General features: G+C 40.8%; 1 protein-coding gene across 5 annotated transcripts in view; it reads right to left on the bottom strand.

Annotated features, from left to right (window-relative positions):
* The window catches only part of EGFR (epidermal growth factor receptor), a gene marked incomplete at both ends in the record, with an annotated part of 150,427 nt that overhangs the window by 11,177 nt on the left and 122,046 nt on the right, over positions 1-17,204 (bottom strand). For all 5 annotated transcript variants that reach the window (XM_083876660.1, XM_083876658.1, XM_083876657.1 and 2 more), the window contains 6 exons: positions 3,743-3,841; positions 5,068-5,190; positions 6,919-7,060; positions 8,358-8,393; positions 13,815-13,972; positions 15,834-15,933. In XM_083876660.1, coding sequence (XP_083732786.1) covers positions 3,743-3,841; positions 5,068-5,190; positions 6,919-7,060; positions 8,358-8,393; positions 13,815-13,972; positions 15,834-15,933 — 658 coding nt within the window. The remainder of the gene's footprint in view (positions 1-3,742; positions 3,842-5,067; positions 5,191-6,918; positions 7,061-8,357; positions 8,394-13,814; positions 13,973-15,833; positions 15,934-17,204) is intronic.

Raw genomic sequence — 17,204 nt, 5'->3', positions numbered from 1 at the left:
TGTGTCATATGGTTTTTCCCAGAGACCTTTTAATGAAACTGACTGAAAATCAGTATTTTTGAGAATTCTGCCCCCTGTCAAGGCTGGCACTAACCCAGAAAGTCAAAGTTGTTCATCTAGAACATGACTGACAGTCTCATTCTTTAAGAGATCACGTTCTTCTTGACCATATTATTCTTCAGTCCATGTCAAACCAAACAGATTAATAATCAGTTCACCACTTTAGAAGCTTGAATGCTTGTCTTTAAGTAACAACAGTGAAAATAGTGTCCTCAATTGGAAAAGCTGTTTTAGACTTATATAACAATGTAACTGATACTAGGAAGGTACCTGGAATGTGGGTAGCAAGCATTACAGCATTAGAGACCCTTCAGTCAACTGGAATTTTGGGGTTTAGTTTCACAAATATGTGAAAAACTCTTTTCTCAAATGTTGGTACACCCTGTGTAGCTTTAGGTATCTATCTACAACATCCAAGATGCCTCCTCTTCTTTTGTTCCTCTGTGGGAAGGGAAAGACCCCTTCAGAGGCTGGTTCAAATACATTATTTAACATGGTCATGGGGCAAAAATTCCTGATCCCATGGTTTTTGTGTGCAAACACTAATTACAGATTGAAATTTGATATCTATATTTATACTCAAATTCATTGTCAAGTGCCAGCTCAAAGAATGGATTCCGGTTGGGGAAAAAATTAGAGCTGCAGTTGTTTGGTTTCTTTAACTAACTTTGTGTCTGCTTCACAGTATGTCACTTTTAGATATTCTAAAATTGATTTGACTGAAAAGCAACACAAGGGGAAATGAATGGAATTTTTTCCATTCAGTGAGCAGGTCAGCATTTTGATTCAGCATCTGGAGTAACACCTACTAATCACCCCTTGGCAATTCAGGTTAGCAGTCCCTCAAAGCCTAAAATCATAGTGAAGACATGAATGGTGCAAGGGCAAGAGCAAATCTGCTCTTTCTAAGAGCTTAAGAAAATAAATACCATAGCACTTTACTCATCATCTAGCAAGCGTTCCACAGATGTCACATAGCTCCATAGCTGGTGAGAACTATTATTAAACAAAGTTATTAAGGCAATGACGTTCAAGAAATAAGCAACCTCAATTCTTAAGCAATATTTTCGGGTGTCTGTGTTGTTGCCTAATGTGCCAACCTAAGCAAATCATGATGTAATGCAGCCTCTTTTGAGGTACTAGCTCTGCATTTAGTATCCTTGTTTTGGAGCCCTCAGGAAAAAAATGTCCTCCAGGCAAACAGGTTAAATGGGATCTCCACTAGAATTGGTAAGAACTTGTCAACCTACAGCACCATTGAAAAACATCCCTCTGCCATGGCTAGCACTGACTGTGTGGGCTAGCTCAAGGAAAGATAAAGCAGGAACACAATGTGCTGTTCAGTTTGTATGTATTTGTGGCATCATTTTTCAGAGGTTCTTGCAAATTTGTTCTCCAATTCTCAGACAAAAGCAGAGATCAAAACAACTTAATTTTCCTATGCTTCCGAACTGAGCCATTGTAATGGTGAAGGATGCCTTGCTTCCTGCTGGGATTAAGATCCACATTGTATTCATTTTGGCAGGGCAGGGTGGGGGGAAGACTGCAGAGTGGGAGCTGTTCTCACTGCCCATCTGGGTTGCATCCCGCGCAGGGCTGACCCGGGAGCTGAGCACTGGGACGCTGCGGGAGCGCGGTGGGCATTTGGGCCACACAGCTTCCCCAGAGCGTCCAAGTGTTGACACCGCCTCTTCCATTTGATACTGCAGAGGAAAATAGGCCACCGCCTCCTCCTTGCAGAAAGCAGAACAGAGCTATTGTGTGGTTGTGGGTCCTTCTAAGTAGCCCAAGACATTAAAGTGGGTCTTTGTTTCAACTGTTTATCTTGGAAATCTCTTCGGGTGCGCTCTGACCTGCTCCAAGTATGCTTGGTATTTAACAACAACCATCTGAATTAACCCTACCCTAATAAAGTCAGCCAGAGCTTGCCTGGATTATAAGAGCTAAAGCTGCTGTGCTTGTTCTATACCTAGTGTGATTCTGTAGGGCAAATCATCTTTAATTAGACCTTATTATCTTTGAGGTACCAGTGACCTTGGAAAATTTGTTACATAGCAAAAATCTGTTTTGAAAAGCGCTTTTGGAGTCCCCCCTTTGAATTCTTTCACTAGTTTTGTGGTTTTTTAAATTTAGTTCTGAAATACAGTTACACCAACCAAATTATCTAAAAATTAACAGGATTGAAAAAGCAAGAGCTTCTCGTTAAGCCTTCTAATTCAAAAGAAAAGATAATGTGGGGATTTGCTACAGAAATTTCTTTTAGAAGAGAAAGCACTTTGATACCACTGAAGAGCACACAGTCCCTGCGCCTGCTGCCCTGTCCAGTGATCTTGATCTGCTGACGGAAGGATGAAGTATTTATTATAGGCTTGTTGATTAACCCTTCCTTCAGGATACATGCCTTCAGGAATTTAATGCAATAAAGTCCAAAGCATCCTTTGTGAACACTGTGTTATGCTCCTTATCATTCCGAAGAGCAAAATGTGGGACAGAGGTCAGGGCAGGCAGCTGAGCAGCATCTCTGCCAGCTCCCCAATGCAGGGAATGCCAGTGAAGGGAGGGATCACAGGCCAGTGAGGGGCAGCAATGAGAGTCACATAGGTAGGGACCTGGGGAAGGGCCAAGACTTTTCTGGAGTCTAACTAAACTAAAACCAGAATGGATATTGCTATGTGGATGGACCACCTATTCTTCTGCACAGCTGCAATACACCTATCAAATCATATGGTGTATAACACACAATCTGTTGAAGCAGAGTAATATATTGGAATGACACTATTTATTCAGGGTGACTTGAAAAATCCAGTGAGCTTTATTATCATCAGAGGCACAAGTGGTGGTTTGTAAATAGAGATTTATCCCGAGACTTTGCATTACAAGGATGGGCTTTTTGTTAAGATCTTCACCAGCCTCAACCATCTGAGATGAACCTTCCTACCTGAGTTGTCATTTGGTGGCCAAAACTGGATTATTTATATATCCTTGGTGCTGCATATTCCGTGGCTTTGGATCTAGTTAAGATTTTCATCAATTCCAGGTTCAGGAAACTTTGTATTTAGAACTCTGGCTCACTCATTGTAAACTCAAATGTTTACGAACTCCTAAATCAGTGTTCCACAGCCTTTTCTCCTGTATTCTGAAGGGATGAGCTATATCCAAACAATAAAATAAAAATCCCAAGCTTCTTTCAGAAGCTGAGATAATTTCTTGCAGAGAAGGATAGATAATTCTATGGCAGAGAAATCAGACAGCTGGGATGTTTAAATTTTGTTTTGGATTTATAGTTAATTTAATCCTATTTAATCAAGCAACTTGCATATGACAATCTGCAGGACTCATAAATCATTAGGTTGTTATTTGGCTTAGTTGTACCACCATAATGACAATGAATGCTATGGCTTAAAGTCTGAAATACCAGAATAAAGAAAAAAGAATTAGTTGCAAATGTATGGTCCTGACCACTCCTTAGGTGCTATCCCCATTTTATACAAGTATGAATTCTGTATTTGGGTTTCATGAGAGACACAAAAGCACTTCACAGACTGTGCTGCAAAGTGCAGAACTTCTAGATGGAGAATTGAGTTTAAGATGCAAAATCACAAAATCCTGAAACCCCTCTAGTTGTTAGAGAAGAAAATCCACAGACCACTGACAACTTAAGAAAACAAACATGAAAACTCACATCAAGTATTTCCTTGTTGGCTTTTGGTGATGTAGCCTCTCTCAACTCCTTAATAGCAACAGGAATTTTAACCTTCTCTCCTTCTGGGATCCAAAGTCCCTACCAAAAAAAAGTACAAAGGGTTATTCAGTCTCATACCTAACAGGTTATTTCTCACAGTTGCATATATATTTTTCATCTTTTGAGTAGACTTAAATATTCTGAGCAATGGAAAGACATGGCAGAGAACAAAAATATGCAAAAAAAGTGTCTTGTGGGTATTACCAAATTCATCTTAATGGGGTGGTACTTCTTTTTCAGTCACCTCTACCATACTTTCTTGAAAAAAACATGTTCATTACTATGCCAGTGCAAACAGCCCAAGAGATGCATAAAGAGCAACTTTTGTGGATGGAAATATAACTAGAGCATCACAGCCATGTGCATGTATTGCATGTGCAAAACCTTGCCACTTCGAATCTATAAATCATGGGACGAAAATAATTAGCCTTTTCTCATTAAAATCCAGATGGCAACTATACTGTACAAATAATCCCCTCCTATACACATGCAGTGGCAGGGAAATCTATGTCCCACTGGTGCAGTGCTCTACATCTATAGTGTCAGGAGGCCATTTGGGTGGCAGGTCAGCAGTGTGGCACTCTGAGGACATACTGCTGAAATCCCCAGCAGTGCAGGTGCACATCTTTTTGTGTCCCTGAAAGTTCCTAATCATAGCTGGAAGCCTGATTCAGAATATAGAGCTTTATAAAGAAATATAGGAACCTACAGTTAATGGAAAAGTCTAAAACACATATCCTGAGTAAAAGGAGGAACACAAAAAATGGAACTTGATGAAGAAAGCACAAAGGATAAACAAACACCAAGAGAAAAAATAACTTGAGAATCTACACAACTGAAGGTGTGCAGCTACTTTCACACATCTGAATCAGTTCTAATGGAAGAATGAATGAAAATTATAAGAAGATCCCAGATGACACAGAAAAATGGCTTTGCACTGAGTTAACCAAAGTGCATTTATTTTTCTTCTTAATATTTACAATGGGGTGTATTTGTGGTAATTTTTAAGTCAAGATCTTTGTTCTCCAGGTTCAGCAGTATGGCTTTGGCAATGTTTTACATAAATCTTTTCCTGTTACCCAGTTTCTAAAAAAGTAATGATGACTGAGTAATCTCTCTACCCTTATATAGATACATACATGCTGTAAAATCTAGTTAAAAAAAAAATCTACACAATGATTGAAGTTCCCAGTTCTTGCTTTGTTTAGGTGGCTTCTGCAAGAGGAAAAAGGATGAAAAGGGGAATAGAAACATGGTGATCTTACCTTATAAACAGTGCCAAAAGCTCCAGAGCCTAAAACTTTGACCTTTTTAAATTCTGTTTCCTTTAAAATTCTCAGATGAGCCTGGTTTGGTGCCTCCCCGCTGGGTGTCAGTGGTTCAACAAGCTGGTGCAGAGAGAAGATGATGTTAGAAAGTTATACAGTCTGGAAGGTTGAACACTTTGTGGAAGCAAATAAATCCTTTGTTTAAAATAATGAACATTTGATTCCATCTGAAGTTTTCAGGAGAATAGCCCTGCTCTGACTTGCAGGAATAAATACCTGCTCCAAAAATGAAGCACACAGTGGCAACTGCCATTTTGAAGGAGAATGAAGGAATACCTCTTCTCAAATGGAGGCTATGACTTCAAAGCCTTGAAACACAAGGCATGAAAAATAATGTAATTACCACAGATGCTAAGGGAGATTATTTTTGTTTTGAACTTGTGAATAAATTATTAAAATGTTTAAAATAATGGGCGAGAATCACCTTTCATGTCTGCTCTTGTTTAATTTTTTAATAAAATTCCCATGGTACTGGTGGTTCCCCCAGACCTGACAGTGTACAAGCAGCAACTGAAACTCTGACAGTGATTCTTTCCTCAAAAAAAAAAGAGATATTGAATTGCCTGTGGATTTTTTCAAAAATTTATCTCAGCCTAATTGCAAACAGTGCTAATGCCTTCCAAAGATATCTAATGCTTTTATGATGCGTAAGCCAGCTTTTTCCTTAGTGTTTTTCCTTTTGCTTTTTTCTTCTAATAAAACCATATTTAGCCAGATTCAATCTGATTTTAGAGGACCAGCAGTCTCTCTGTTGTGATGAAATATCCTTATTTTGAGGAGTCCAGAGGGTACAATATGAGCTGAGCACAAATTGAACTCTACTGTCACAACTGCAGAATACAGCAGTATGTAAAATATAGTTTCATAGTGCAATGAAAAACAAGCCAGCTTGGTGAGGGGGCTTGTTTTTTTTTTTTTTGTTGTTGTTGTTGTTGTTTTTTTTTTTTTTTTTTTTTTTTTTTTTTTTTTTTTTTTTCTTGGGTATTAGCAGCTGACTCTGCAAAGCTGGCAAGTACAGAAATATAGAAAGAAGCTGCAACTGGGATTTTAGCACAATGTTAAAAACAATTGGCTAATTTACTAGAACTGGACTAGAAAGAGAAGAGGGCTAACCACAAAAGAGCAGCTTCCACCCAGGATTTGGAGTCTTGCTGTATATGAGGTATCCAGAGTGTGATGCTGCAAGGCACACAAAGCCATTCAAAAACCAAAAAAGCAGTGCAGAAACCTTCTTCATGCTCAAGAGAGTGAACCATTCATTTTGATGGCTTTGTGGGCTTTTTGTGCTAAAAACAAACTAAAGACAAGACACAAACACTTCCTCAATTCCTTTCTCTCCTCTCTTTTTTTTTCCCACAGGATCAGGCACACACCTGATCAAGGGGGTAAAATTTTCAAAAGCACCCCAAGCTGCCACAGGAGCCTCAAGGCTTGTGACACGATTTGAGGCTGAAGGTCTAAACAGGAAGGTAGTATGGCTCAGCAAACACATTGCACCTCAACCTGAAGGTGTAGTTTTTTCTGATCAGACAATCTTAATGACTTTCCTTGGGATCGAGGCATCCAAATCTCTTAAATATTTTGCAAATTATATGCAGAGGGATCAGATTTGAGACTGAGATGGTGTTAGGTGCATGCTGCTCCTTTCTTGAGCAGCGTGGCAGCCGCTGCATGTCCCATCCCAAGGGACTGCTCAGTTACAAGGCAGATGTGTGTGCTTTAATCCTCTGACACAAGGAGGAGGACACCCAGCGCCCCAGATGAAGCAGGGGTGCTGGCAGTGCTCACCTCCCTCTCCTGCAGCAGCCGGCGCAGGGTGCGCTTCCTGACAATGTGGCGTCTGCGCAGGTACAGACCGATGCCCAGCCCCACCACCACCAGGCACAGGAGCCCTCCAACAACACCGGCTGCGATGGACGGGATCTTGGAGCTGCAGCACAGAAGGGGAGGCAGAAAGAGAAAAGAATTCTTAGGTGTTTCATTTTAAAGAAAGCCTAGAGAGGTTGCAGGAAGCCTTATGTTTTGATCCAACACAGATTCTGGACACTCACATAGGCCTATCTGACATTTCAGACTTCTTGGGCACATGTATTTTTAAGTCCTTCATCCAGTAATCTGTTCAAAGTGGTGCTTAATTTCCATTTGGGCTTAAACCACAAGTCTTCATTCTTCCCTTCAACACAATTGGAACTGATCCCCACAGCTTAAGCAAGGGGATTTCCCCTCCCTCTGACAAACCCACCAAGCACATGAGCATCAAATCTGTGCTGCCTGTGTGTGCCAGCTGTGGGCTGCCCTCGTGTGATCAGAGTGAAGCATGTGGAGAGAAGGCCTCTCAGAAAGGCATATTCAGTTATGATATCAGCAATGCAGCTGGCATCTTCTCCCACTATTAGTGGTTGGGGGAAGGATGCTGTCAGGGTCACAGTGAAGGTCAGATCATCTGTCTTTCTTAGAAGTAAAAATGTCTGAAGCAAGGTATTGCGTACCTTCCTCACCATACACAAAATTGCTGCCTCTTTATTAGAGCCTGAGTAATTGCAAATTTAAGTTGAAAAGAAAAACCTGTTTTCCTAAGTTGTTTTTTGGTCTGTCCTTAGAGATTCTTCCCAGCATTTTTTAAGTTGCCCCAGGGACTACTATTAAACGCAGTCACTTTTTAACAGTACTTCTAGGCTGAATTTATCTTGCCATAGCATGACTTTGTGGCCAGAAACTAAATCCCTCTCTCTCAGTCAGAGAGGACTGTTTGCTTGTTGCATGACCTCGAGCACATCATGAAGCCAAACAGTGTGATATAAGATCCAGTCTGAGTGTGATGAATGAGCATCCATCTGGGCACACAGTATTTGGAGATGTACAGATCACAGACCCTCTGCATCTTTGAATGTCCTGTAACACAGGCAACTATATCAGTCCTGAACATATCTCTCTCTGCCCTTAATCCTTTCTTTTTCCATCTCCTCCTTTTATTCTTCAGTAACAGATCCCTGGTCTCATCTTGACAAAAAATATGGGCAGAACAAGATTTAAATCTTGTCCCAGTACCAATATTTCTCAATTCTTTAAACCATTTTTATAGCTCTAAACCTACTCCAATCTGTCACTTCTGTGTAAACTCCTGAAGACTTTAGTCCCAGCCTTGCAGTGTCCAGTGTGGAAATGTAAAAACACACACACACATTCTTTCCAGCTCTGCCATTAATTGTAGCATATGAAATACTCACCCATTTGGACAGCCTTCAAGACCTGGTCCTTTGCACCTGTAAAAACAAATGAATGTTACAAACACAGTAGCTCTGGCCTACATACTTCTGTAATTCCAACTGAGAGGAGTGCTACTGATTTGAAAGTTTGTGTTTCAGAGCAGTCCAAGTGTTAACATAGGAATTTATAATAGTCATACGCTCCATTAAGTATCAGTCAACAACTTTGCTCCAAAATCTTTTATCTAGAGAAATAGCTATGCTGCATGCTTAGTTTAAAGAATGTTTTAAAGCAACGTTTTAGCACATGGTAGAAGTGGGGGAGGACATAGATACACAAAATTCATGGATTCCCTGTCTCTGTGCAGAGCCCAGGGCTGACTGTGGAGGAGGACAGAAGTAGCCTCCTCCTCCTACATGGGCAGAAATGCATGTGGAAACATGTCATTGCAGACCCTCCTGCATAATCCTTGTTTCCTGATAAGGTAAAGATTTCAATTTCCACACTTTCTATTGCAGTGGAAAACTTGGGTAGCAGATATACAGACTTCCATCAAAAAATGGGATTTGAAAGCACTCTCTCAGGCTACAGTTTGTTGGCATGTGTCCATGGTATTTTTCCTTTAGAATCCAAAGTCTTATGTTACTGGTAATGTAAACAGGTACAATCATTATCTGGAGAGTCAGGAACTCTACTAGCAAGCCATTCACCCTCCATTTGAGCTGAAAATGCTCAAAATTTTGGCAGCACAGTGCAAAAAAAAAACACAGATGAAAACACAGTGACTGCATTCACTTGATGGTCTAATGAGTGTGAGAGGCACAGTGCATTCCCCAGGTGCTGCTGGGCTATGAGATGTATGCTCTTCATGGGAATTGTGGTCTTTGTGGTGTCTACTGAGGAAGGAGAGCATTACTGAGAGGGTGACATCACTTCTGGAAAACAGAGCACAGGAAGGAGTAAAGTCCAGTTTGTGGTATCCGCTCCCTGCGCTGACTTAAAGAAAATGGATCATCCCAAAACAATTCCAGAGGAGGTCAAGTAGGGGGTAAGGAGTGAGCCCATGCCAGGAAAACTGCTCTTGAATCCCTCTCACTAAGAGAAGGAACCAGAAAAAATTCAAAATGCCAGGTAGAGTTGCAGATTTTCTCTCATAACTTGGTCTGGGGAAGGAAGAGGTGAAGCAACTACCAATTTTATTGGGTTTTAGTTAGTTTGTTTGTTTGTTTTCATTACTTGGATCTTCTCTTGTGTATTTGCCTTGTTTCTGGGCCAACACAGTGCTCCAAGACCCAGCATCTGGAAGGTCTTGTAAGTTCACTGGGCTCCCATGCAAGAATGTGCATCCTGGAGTCCTGGACATGCTGGAAGTGCTGTGCATACCAATTCCCGGATTCCGGGTCCTCAGCCTTGTTAGCTTTCCTACCAGCACACAGCTTGCTTTGTTGGCTCAGTTGTGTAATTAAGCACAGAGAAGCTGCACGTGCAGAGTAGAGCCACCAGCTTATCATCATAGGAGGCAGATCTTGCCTTGGGGCTTCTCTCTTCAGGTGCTCAATGCAAAACTGATCTAGGACTCCAGACCTCATCCAGTCATGGTCTACCTCCTGGATATGGATTTCTAACGTAACGAAGCATGTGCAGCTGCTCTTGATAAGATTGTGAAATTAGAAGACCTCACCTAATTTCAGAATATAACTACGGTCCCTCAAAGTATCTCTTCCTCAAAATTCTGGTTTGCCATGCCACTTCAAGATGGCAAGTTCTCTGTGTGCTTTTGTTAGAAAGCAAACAAAAGCAAAAAAACTGGCTGAGGATCATAGCTACAGTCTGAGGAATGACTTACCAGTTCTTCTCTTACACATCAAAGAAGTGGCAAGAAAACTGTAGATTTGTATCAGTCCCCTTCCTTTCCCTACACAAATCCATCAATATCAAGTCTCACAGGATAAAGTAAAAAAGTATTTGGGAAGAAATAGAGAGATCAGCCTGTGCTTTTCAAATCCCACTTGGTTTTCTGATTAATTTCACAAGTCAGAGAAGAAACAAAGCCCATAAGAATTATTCCTCCAAGACTATACATAACTATCTTTCTTAATGTGGAATTTTATGATGACATCCTACATAAGTAACCCAGATTTTATGGAATCTAAACAATCATGTTTTCCATTCTTGAGTAATTTTTCTTCTGCTACAGAAACCAAAATGATAAATGTGACCTTATGTTATGAAGCAACTCAAGATCTTATGGATATATGAGATGAATATAAAAGCAGTTGTAGTCTTTGATATATTTCTCTACTTTTGGAAAATTAGTTCTGTGTACAGCTCCTGAAAACTACTTCATCCTGAACTACACATTTTACTCGTCTATGTAAATGTTACTTGTCCCAGTGCAAACATAGCTATTAATTTCCTAAATCCATCAAGATCTTACCAACTTTCTCCTTGACCTATAGTTCCTAATTTGATGTAATACAGTCAAGTTGTTATGACTGATGGCCTTTCAGAGGGGACTCACACTGTAACAGCCTAAGTTACTTCACAATCATAAAATAAATGGAAAATAATTTTTAAATCTTTTTAAACTTCACAAAAATTTTACTTTGTCCTTTCTTTCTGAGTAACCTCCCAAGAGTGACAAAGGCATAGAATTTGTGCTGTGCTTCTGCAGCCTTCCCTCTCAGATCCCCTGGCCACTTTCTCATCTCCCCTAAAAATCCCTTAGCATTTAAATTGGAGACTGGTGAGACACAGAGTGTTGATAGCAACTGTAGATGGAGGCAGGATGTGCCAGCCAGTGGTATTGGCTACAGGGGTGGCCTCTTCTCCTCCTTGCTTATCCACCCCAGTTGCTGTGTCTGAGTTTAGTTCCTGTACTCTGTGACACTGGCAAAGAAAAATCAAATCCTTCAACATTGACAAGATTAATTAAGATGGTGAGTGTCTTTAATTGATGAACGTATGGGGTAATTCCAGGACTTCTGAGATATTGCTTTCTTTACCACAGTATATAGTCTCAGCTGTACTAGAGGCAGGGCAAAAGGAAGCTTGTGTACAAAATCCCCAAGAGAATACAGGAGAATCGGGAGAGAAGGGGTCTATTGGGCTAAGCAGGAGAAAGCAGCTTTCATTCAATTTCCTAATGAAGGCTGAAAAATGGACTCAGCAAACAAAATGAGACTCAAAGGGATTCTTCATGACATTCCAAAAGAAGCAATGTATGACCACTACACATACCTAAGGCGAAAAAATGAAATTTGTGAGAAAAGTCAGCTGGGAAGAGAAGTCTTTTACTTGAAGCTTCTTCAAATAAGGAAAACAGAGAGAGTTCCTGGGAACCCTTGCTTGCATGACTGCTGAAGTCAGCACACTTAATCATGCTGATAAGATTTTGTGGGCTCTAGCTGTGAAATTGGACAGGGACAGAAATGAAGTTGCTTCTTGTCACGCAGGAATTGCTGAGACTGTGGTTTCTAAGGATGCAAAAGCTTTGTGAGACAGATGTTTTCCACCCACTGCTGAACAGATCCATTCCCACAGCAAAATGAGGGAAAGGCGTGAAGAGAAATGGCATTGCTGATGGATTGCCTTCAGAGGGACAATGCTGTGCCTGACTGCATGTTCCCATATTATAACCCTGACACTGGCTCCCTACTCATCCATGGCCACAGATGTCCCATCTGTATAGCAAATATTATAACACCACCTCCTTCTAGCCCTTTGAGCCCATCAGGGATACAGCCTATTTCATCTGCCACATCTGGGCATCAACTTGAATTGGGCTACTGAGCATGTTCACAATGTAACTGATGCAAACTCAGCCCAGCTCTTTCATGTGAAAGATGAAACTGAGACTACTTTTTATGTTCTGCCTTAATAACACAGGGCCAAATACACTGAGACATATGTTGGGTAGCCCTCATTTTAAAAAAGCCTTCTTACTGTAATCTCATCTCCTGCCTAACTCCTGTGGTTCCCCTATCCACTGCTAAAGCAAGGCAGGAATTGACTGAATTATCTGATCAATTCTGCTTGGAGAACTTGCTGGTGTACTAAGAGCCACTTAAACTGTATAGCTTGTTTTACATCCCTGTCTGGCAAATTATGTTCTCTAAATCTGCGTTAGAGTCTAGTGTTTGATCTCACTACTGAGGCCGTATAGTGAAGAAAAAAAAAAAAAAAAAAAAAAAAAAAAGCGCCTTGTTCAGATGTGGTTACTCATTACACTATTCCAGTAATCAGCTGCATTTCCACATGGCCAGTTAGAAGGACGATATCAGACCACTGTGGCCAGTTCATATCAGTAGAGACTACTGAGGTCATTAATAAAGAGCAAACTTATTATGACCCCTTTTCAACTGAGAAAATTTCTTCTCAGGCTTGCAGTGGGAAGCCCTGATAACCCTTGTCTGTGACTACAGCAAAAGCAGGGGGCATTGCTGTAAATCATGGCAAATCCACCAGGCTGGTATTATTGTCTGAAAATCACTGCACTGAATTTCACTAGAATGAGCTGTTACTTGCTGATTCCACTCTTCATCTCCTTTTTTCCATGAAGGTGGGGAACTGGCAGTTGGATTAGCTAATATATGATGTGATGGTTGATCTGAGTATGTTACATCTCCTCTCTTGCAACACTTATTATGGGCATATTATGGAAGGATTTTGGACCAGACAACAGGGTAAAAAGCAGAGATCTGTGAAGGAAAATACACCAAACATGGGCTGGCTTTTTGCTTTGAAAGCATCACAATCCCATAACCAGCTCTCAAACCCTAAAACCTTTTCCTGTGCATCCCATGTCTTTTGTAGGTTGGAAATCAGGAGAGGAGACCACTACTACTTGTGATGTAGGTTAAACAGATCAATTCCCACCTTATTACAGATGCAGTTAAAGCATGTCTCCAAATAAGGACAAAAATGGCTTGTGTAGATTTGATATACTGTGATGTCTGTTAAAAAAGCCATACTCACAAGGCCCTTAACTCAGAAAAAGTGTTAGCATATGGAAAGAAGGGAAAAAAGAAAATCACTGTGTTACCCCACTGGGATTTCCCTCCTGAAGGTTGAAAGGTGCAGAGAAAAATGGGCCCTGGCAACCCACCATCCACCAGATGTCACTGATGTTCCTCTCAAAAGCAGAGGACACAGTGACAAGCCAGGTGGGAAAAAAAAGGTGCATCACTGGTGGGTGAGTCCTATAAAATTCTCTTTTCAAGTTATAAAACAAGCCTGTTTCAAGCCCCTTAAACTATTTTTTTTCCTTCTGCATAAAGACAAAGTAGCACTGACTTTTTCCTACTTACAAAGTTTGCCACACTCTGCTTACACTGTGTCCTCCTGACCTCTCCTGCTCCCTGCTAGTTCTTCTCAGTGGTTTGACATGGGACCATCAGTAAGAGAAAGAGCTCGAGACAAACTGGTTCCCTGTTTCTTTTCTTCCCTGTCACCATTCAATCCCAGGTTTTACTCACCCCCGGGTACAGTTTGGATGGCAGAGCTGGCAAACATTATTCCCATCGGCATATTTCCAGACCAGGGTGTCATTCTCGCCCAGAACCCCTGCTGGGCAGGATTTCACACAGTGGGGGCCATCTATAAAATGGGCACACTTCATGCAATTGTCAGGGCCCTGCAGAGAGAAACAACTTGTTTATAATATCCTTACATCAACCTATTCAGGAGGAAACTTCGAAGATAAATCTAAATGTCTACCACTGCTGGAAGTTTTCAGCATTGTCAAGTTTTATTTCCTTGCAACCTGATATTCTTGTAAGTAATTGGTCTTATAGGACAGACCATACAAAAGACAGTTCCTGCTGCTTAAAGCTTATTTTCTTGCATTGCAATGTTGCTTCTTTTTTCCCTCTGCCTTCTTTCTCTTTGGAAAACTTGCATTTTGCATTTTAAGTGGGGAAGAATTTAATGACACCTTGATAAGGGGTTAGCTGAAAAGCAGACAGCTTGGTTGCTATCTGGTGCAATCTACTGTCACACAATTTAAAATAGTGGATATAGACCCTCTGATACCTCCCTGAAATACTGGAATCAAATAAATATTTTTCTGGTTTCTCAACACATGTTCTTTCCTCTGTTAGGAAGAAGCATAGGATAATGAAGGCAACCCAAGGAGTCCATGCATTATTTTTTTGCACTTTGAAGAGCACTTAGTTTGTATTTAAAGGCATTGCCTTTGGCCATTTTTGGCAGAACTGTTTTTATTAAGACTATAACAGCACCATGAATGACCTAAATATTTTAAAGCAGGGGAACCAACAATTGTGGGTTAAATTCTACTGTGGAGAAAAACCAGATGAGATCCACAGTGCTGGTTGCAGTGGGACAAAAGTAAGACACGCTATAGGAAGATTATTTTAATCACTGTAATGTCTAAGGCCCACTATAATAGACTGATTACTAGATGCTAGGCAAATATGGAACAAGGGGTCACTGCCTGAAGGAGTTTATAATGTAAATAACATCCTTGAGGCCATGATGCTAGGAGGGAGGATGGAAATGCTTCACATTACTGAGCAGTGACTCTTCAAACTGATGATGGATGCCCTTGTTCTTGACAGGACTGGGTTAATTTTTGCACTAGCCAGGAGGGGCATGGCTAGGACATGGGGGTTATTCTATATCCCCTCATGCCATTGCCAGGGGAGGGGGAAGGAGTTTCTTCTGGGGAGAAGGGGTTCCTTTTGGTTGAGCAAGCATGGTAGAGGAAACAGTAGGATAATGCTGGTTCTGAGCAATTACATGTGAATCCTTCACCTTTCTTGTACACTGTTATTAATGTTGTTGCTGTTACTATTTCCTTTCTTATCTCATTACTGTTTCCAGTAAATTGTTCTTATCTCAACTCATGATCTCTCCTTCTTATGCCTCCAATTCTCCTCTCCAGCCTGCCACAGAGGAAAGGGAGGAGGGAGTGGATGAGTGGCTTGTGGTTTGGAGAATCTCAGTGAGAGTACTAAGTTGGGGAGTACCATTCCTACACCACAACAATGGACAAGGCTCAAACACTCAGAGGCTGCTGGTGGTGGCAAGAGGTGTTTAAAGAGTTGGGTTAAATAACACAGAGATGGACCTGTGATGGAAGCAGGAGATTTGATCTCAAAAGAGAGATTTGGGCTTTTACAATTAAGATCTGAATTTGATCTGAAGTGTTCACACCAACTTGGAAACTGAGTGGTTGCATATTACTCAAATGTTTGCCACATTTGCCAAAGTAAGTTTTTTTTTCTGTAAAAATACAAAAAATATTAAAGATTCTACAATGTCTGTGACTGTGGATTACATGTCAGAAAAAAAATACTAACACCCTGAGGTTTCCTATCCAGCTCCCTTGCCCCAAGATCTTGACTTCTAACCACCCCCATTCTCTGCACCTAAAAAAGGGTTAAAACGAGACCTCAGGATTATCTGAACATGGGAAACACATATTAATACATGATGTGAGATTCAATTTGCTACGATGAATCTGCTCTTACAGGTCCAGTGCAGGTTGCATTGTACATGGTGGAGTTTTGCACTAGGCACTCAGGGTGGCAGGGGAGGCACTTGGAGTCCTTTTCAAACTCTCTTGGCTCCCTGGAAAACAACAACAAGGAAAGAAAAATAATTAAGCCTGAGAAATAATAGCAAGTGACAAATTGTGGTCTTCTGTCCTTTTCCAGACGTTTCCACATTACATTGATGGCACTGAGACAGGAGGAGGGGACCCTCTACACCAGTAGCACTTGCTCAGTGCAACCAGGAGGACGTAAGAGTAAGGGAAATTTGGTTGACAGTGAAACACATGGCACTCCAGATTGCACACTACAAATTAGTTTACTTTCCCTTTTAAGATAATGTCAAAGAATACTCACAACCATTTCTAGAGGGTTTTAAATGGTAGTGATGCAAAGAGATCAGCAAAAACAGTTCAAGTGATTCCAAGGCTACAAATAATAATTAGGAAAGTTAAACAGCATGGCACTGATAATTAAATTCATGTCCTCTCTACAACACACAATGAATCATTAAAATATGAAAGTTGGGAACAGATGGTTTTAATAGCAATAAAGCTGTTCCACTTCAAGTAATGGTGTTATTAATTAAACTAAATCTACCCATCATTTGACACAAAAAAATGCCCCGATCTGCCCTTCAGGTTATAATAGCTGCTAGAGGGAATTCACTTGAAAGGCAGCTGCTAAACTGCAAGCCACTAGAGAAATACAAACATCAGAGGCAATAGCACCCTGACAAGTACTTGCTTAATACTCGGGAGCTTTAAAAGTCAAACTTTGTAATTTTGCTGCTAGACATGCCTTTTCCATGTAAACCACCTGTTGAACTGACACACAAGACAGCAATATTTTTTCCATGTCCTGAATGAGGCTGAGGCAATAATTTTGCCTGAAATTGCTGCTCTCAGTGATTTTTGGATGAAAGCTCATTCTCCCTTGACAAGCAGCTTTGCACACTGCAAGGGTGAGCTGCTCATCTGGGCAAATATAAGAGGAAGGAACTTGTGGTTGTTTCATGTTCGCTGAATTTTATTTGCCAACTGGGAGATAAGATTTTGGGAGAAAAAGGCTCAACAAGCTCAACTTCAAAGTAAACGGTTTATTAACACACAGTAACGAAAAGAAAAAAAAAATGAAACTTTCAAAACCCTTCTCCTCCCCCTACAAGTGTTCACTTTCCTACAAACAACATAGAGACAAAACCTGTGACATTCAGTCAGTTTCACCATTTAATTATAGTCTTTCATCAGTTCTTCAGGAGAGAAGTCTCTTAGTTTACCATGGAACTTTCTCCCACTGACAACCTAGAACAGTTCTCTTGTGGGTCTGAACTCTCACAGAAACACCTGC

Source organism: Zosterops lateralis (genome assembly GCF_965231275.1).
Source record: "Zosterops lateralis genome assembly, chromosome: 1".
Taxonomy (NCBI): Eukaryota; Metazoa; Chordata; class Aves; order Passeriformes; family Zosteropidae; genus Zosterops; species Zosterops lateralis.
Note: the sequence above shows the minus strand (reverse complement) of the source record. Positions and strands in the feature narration are given on the sequence as shown.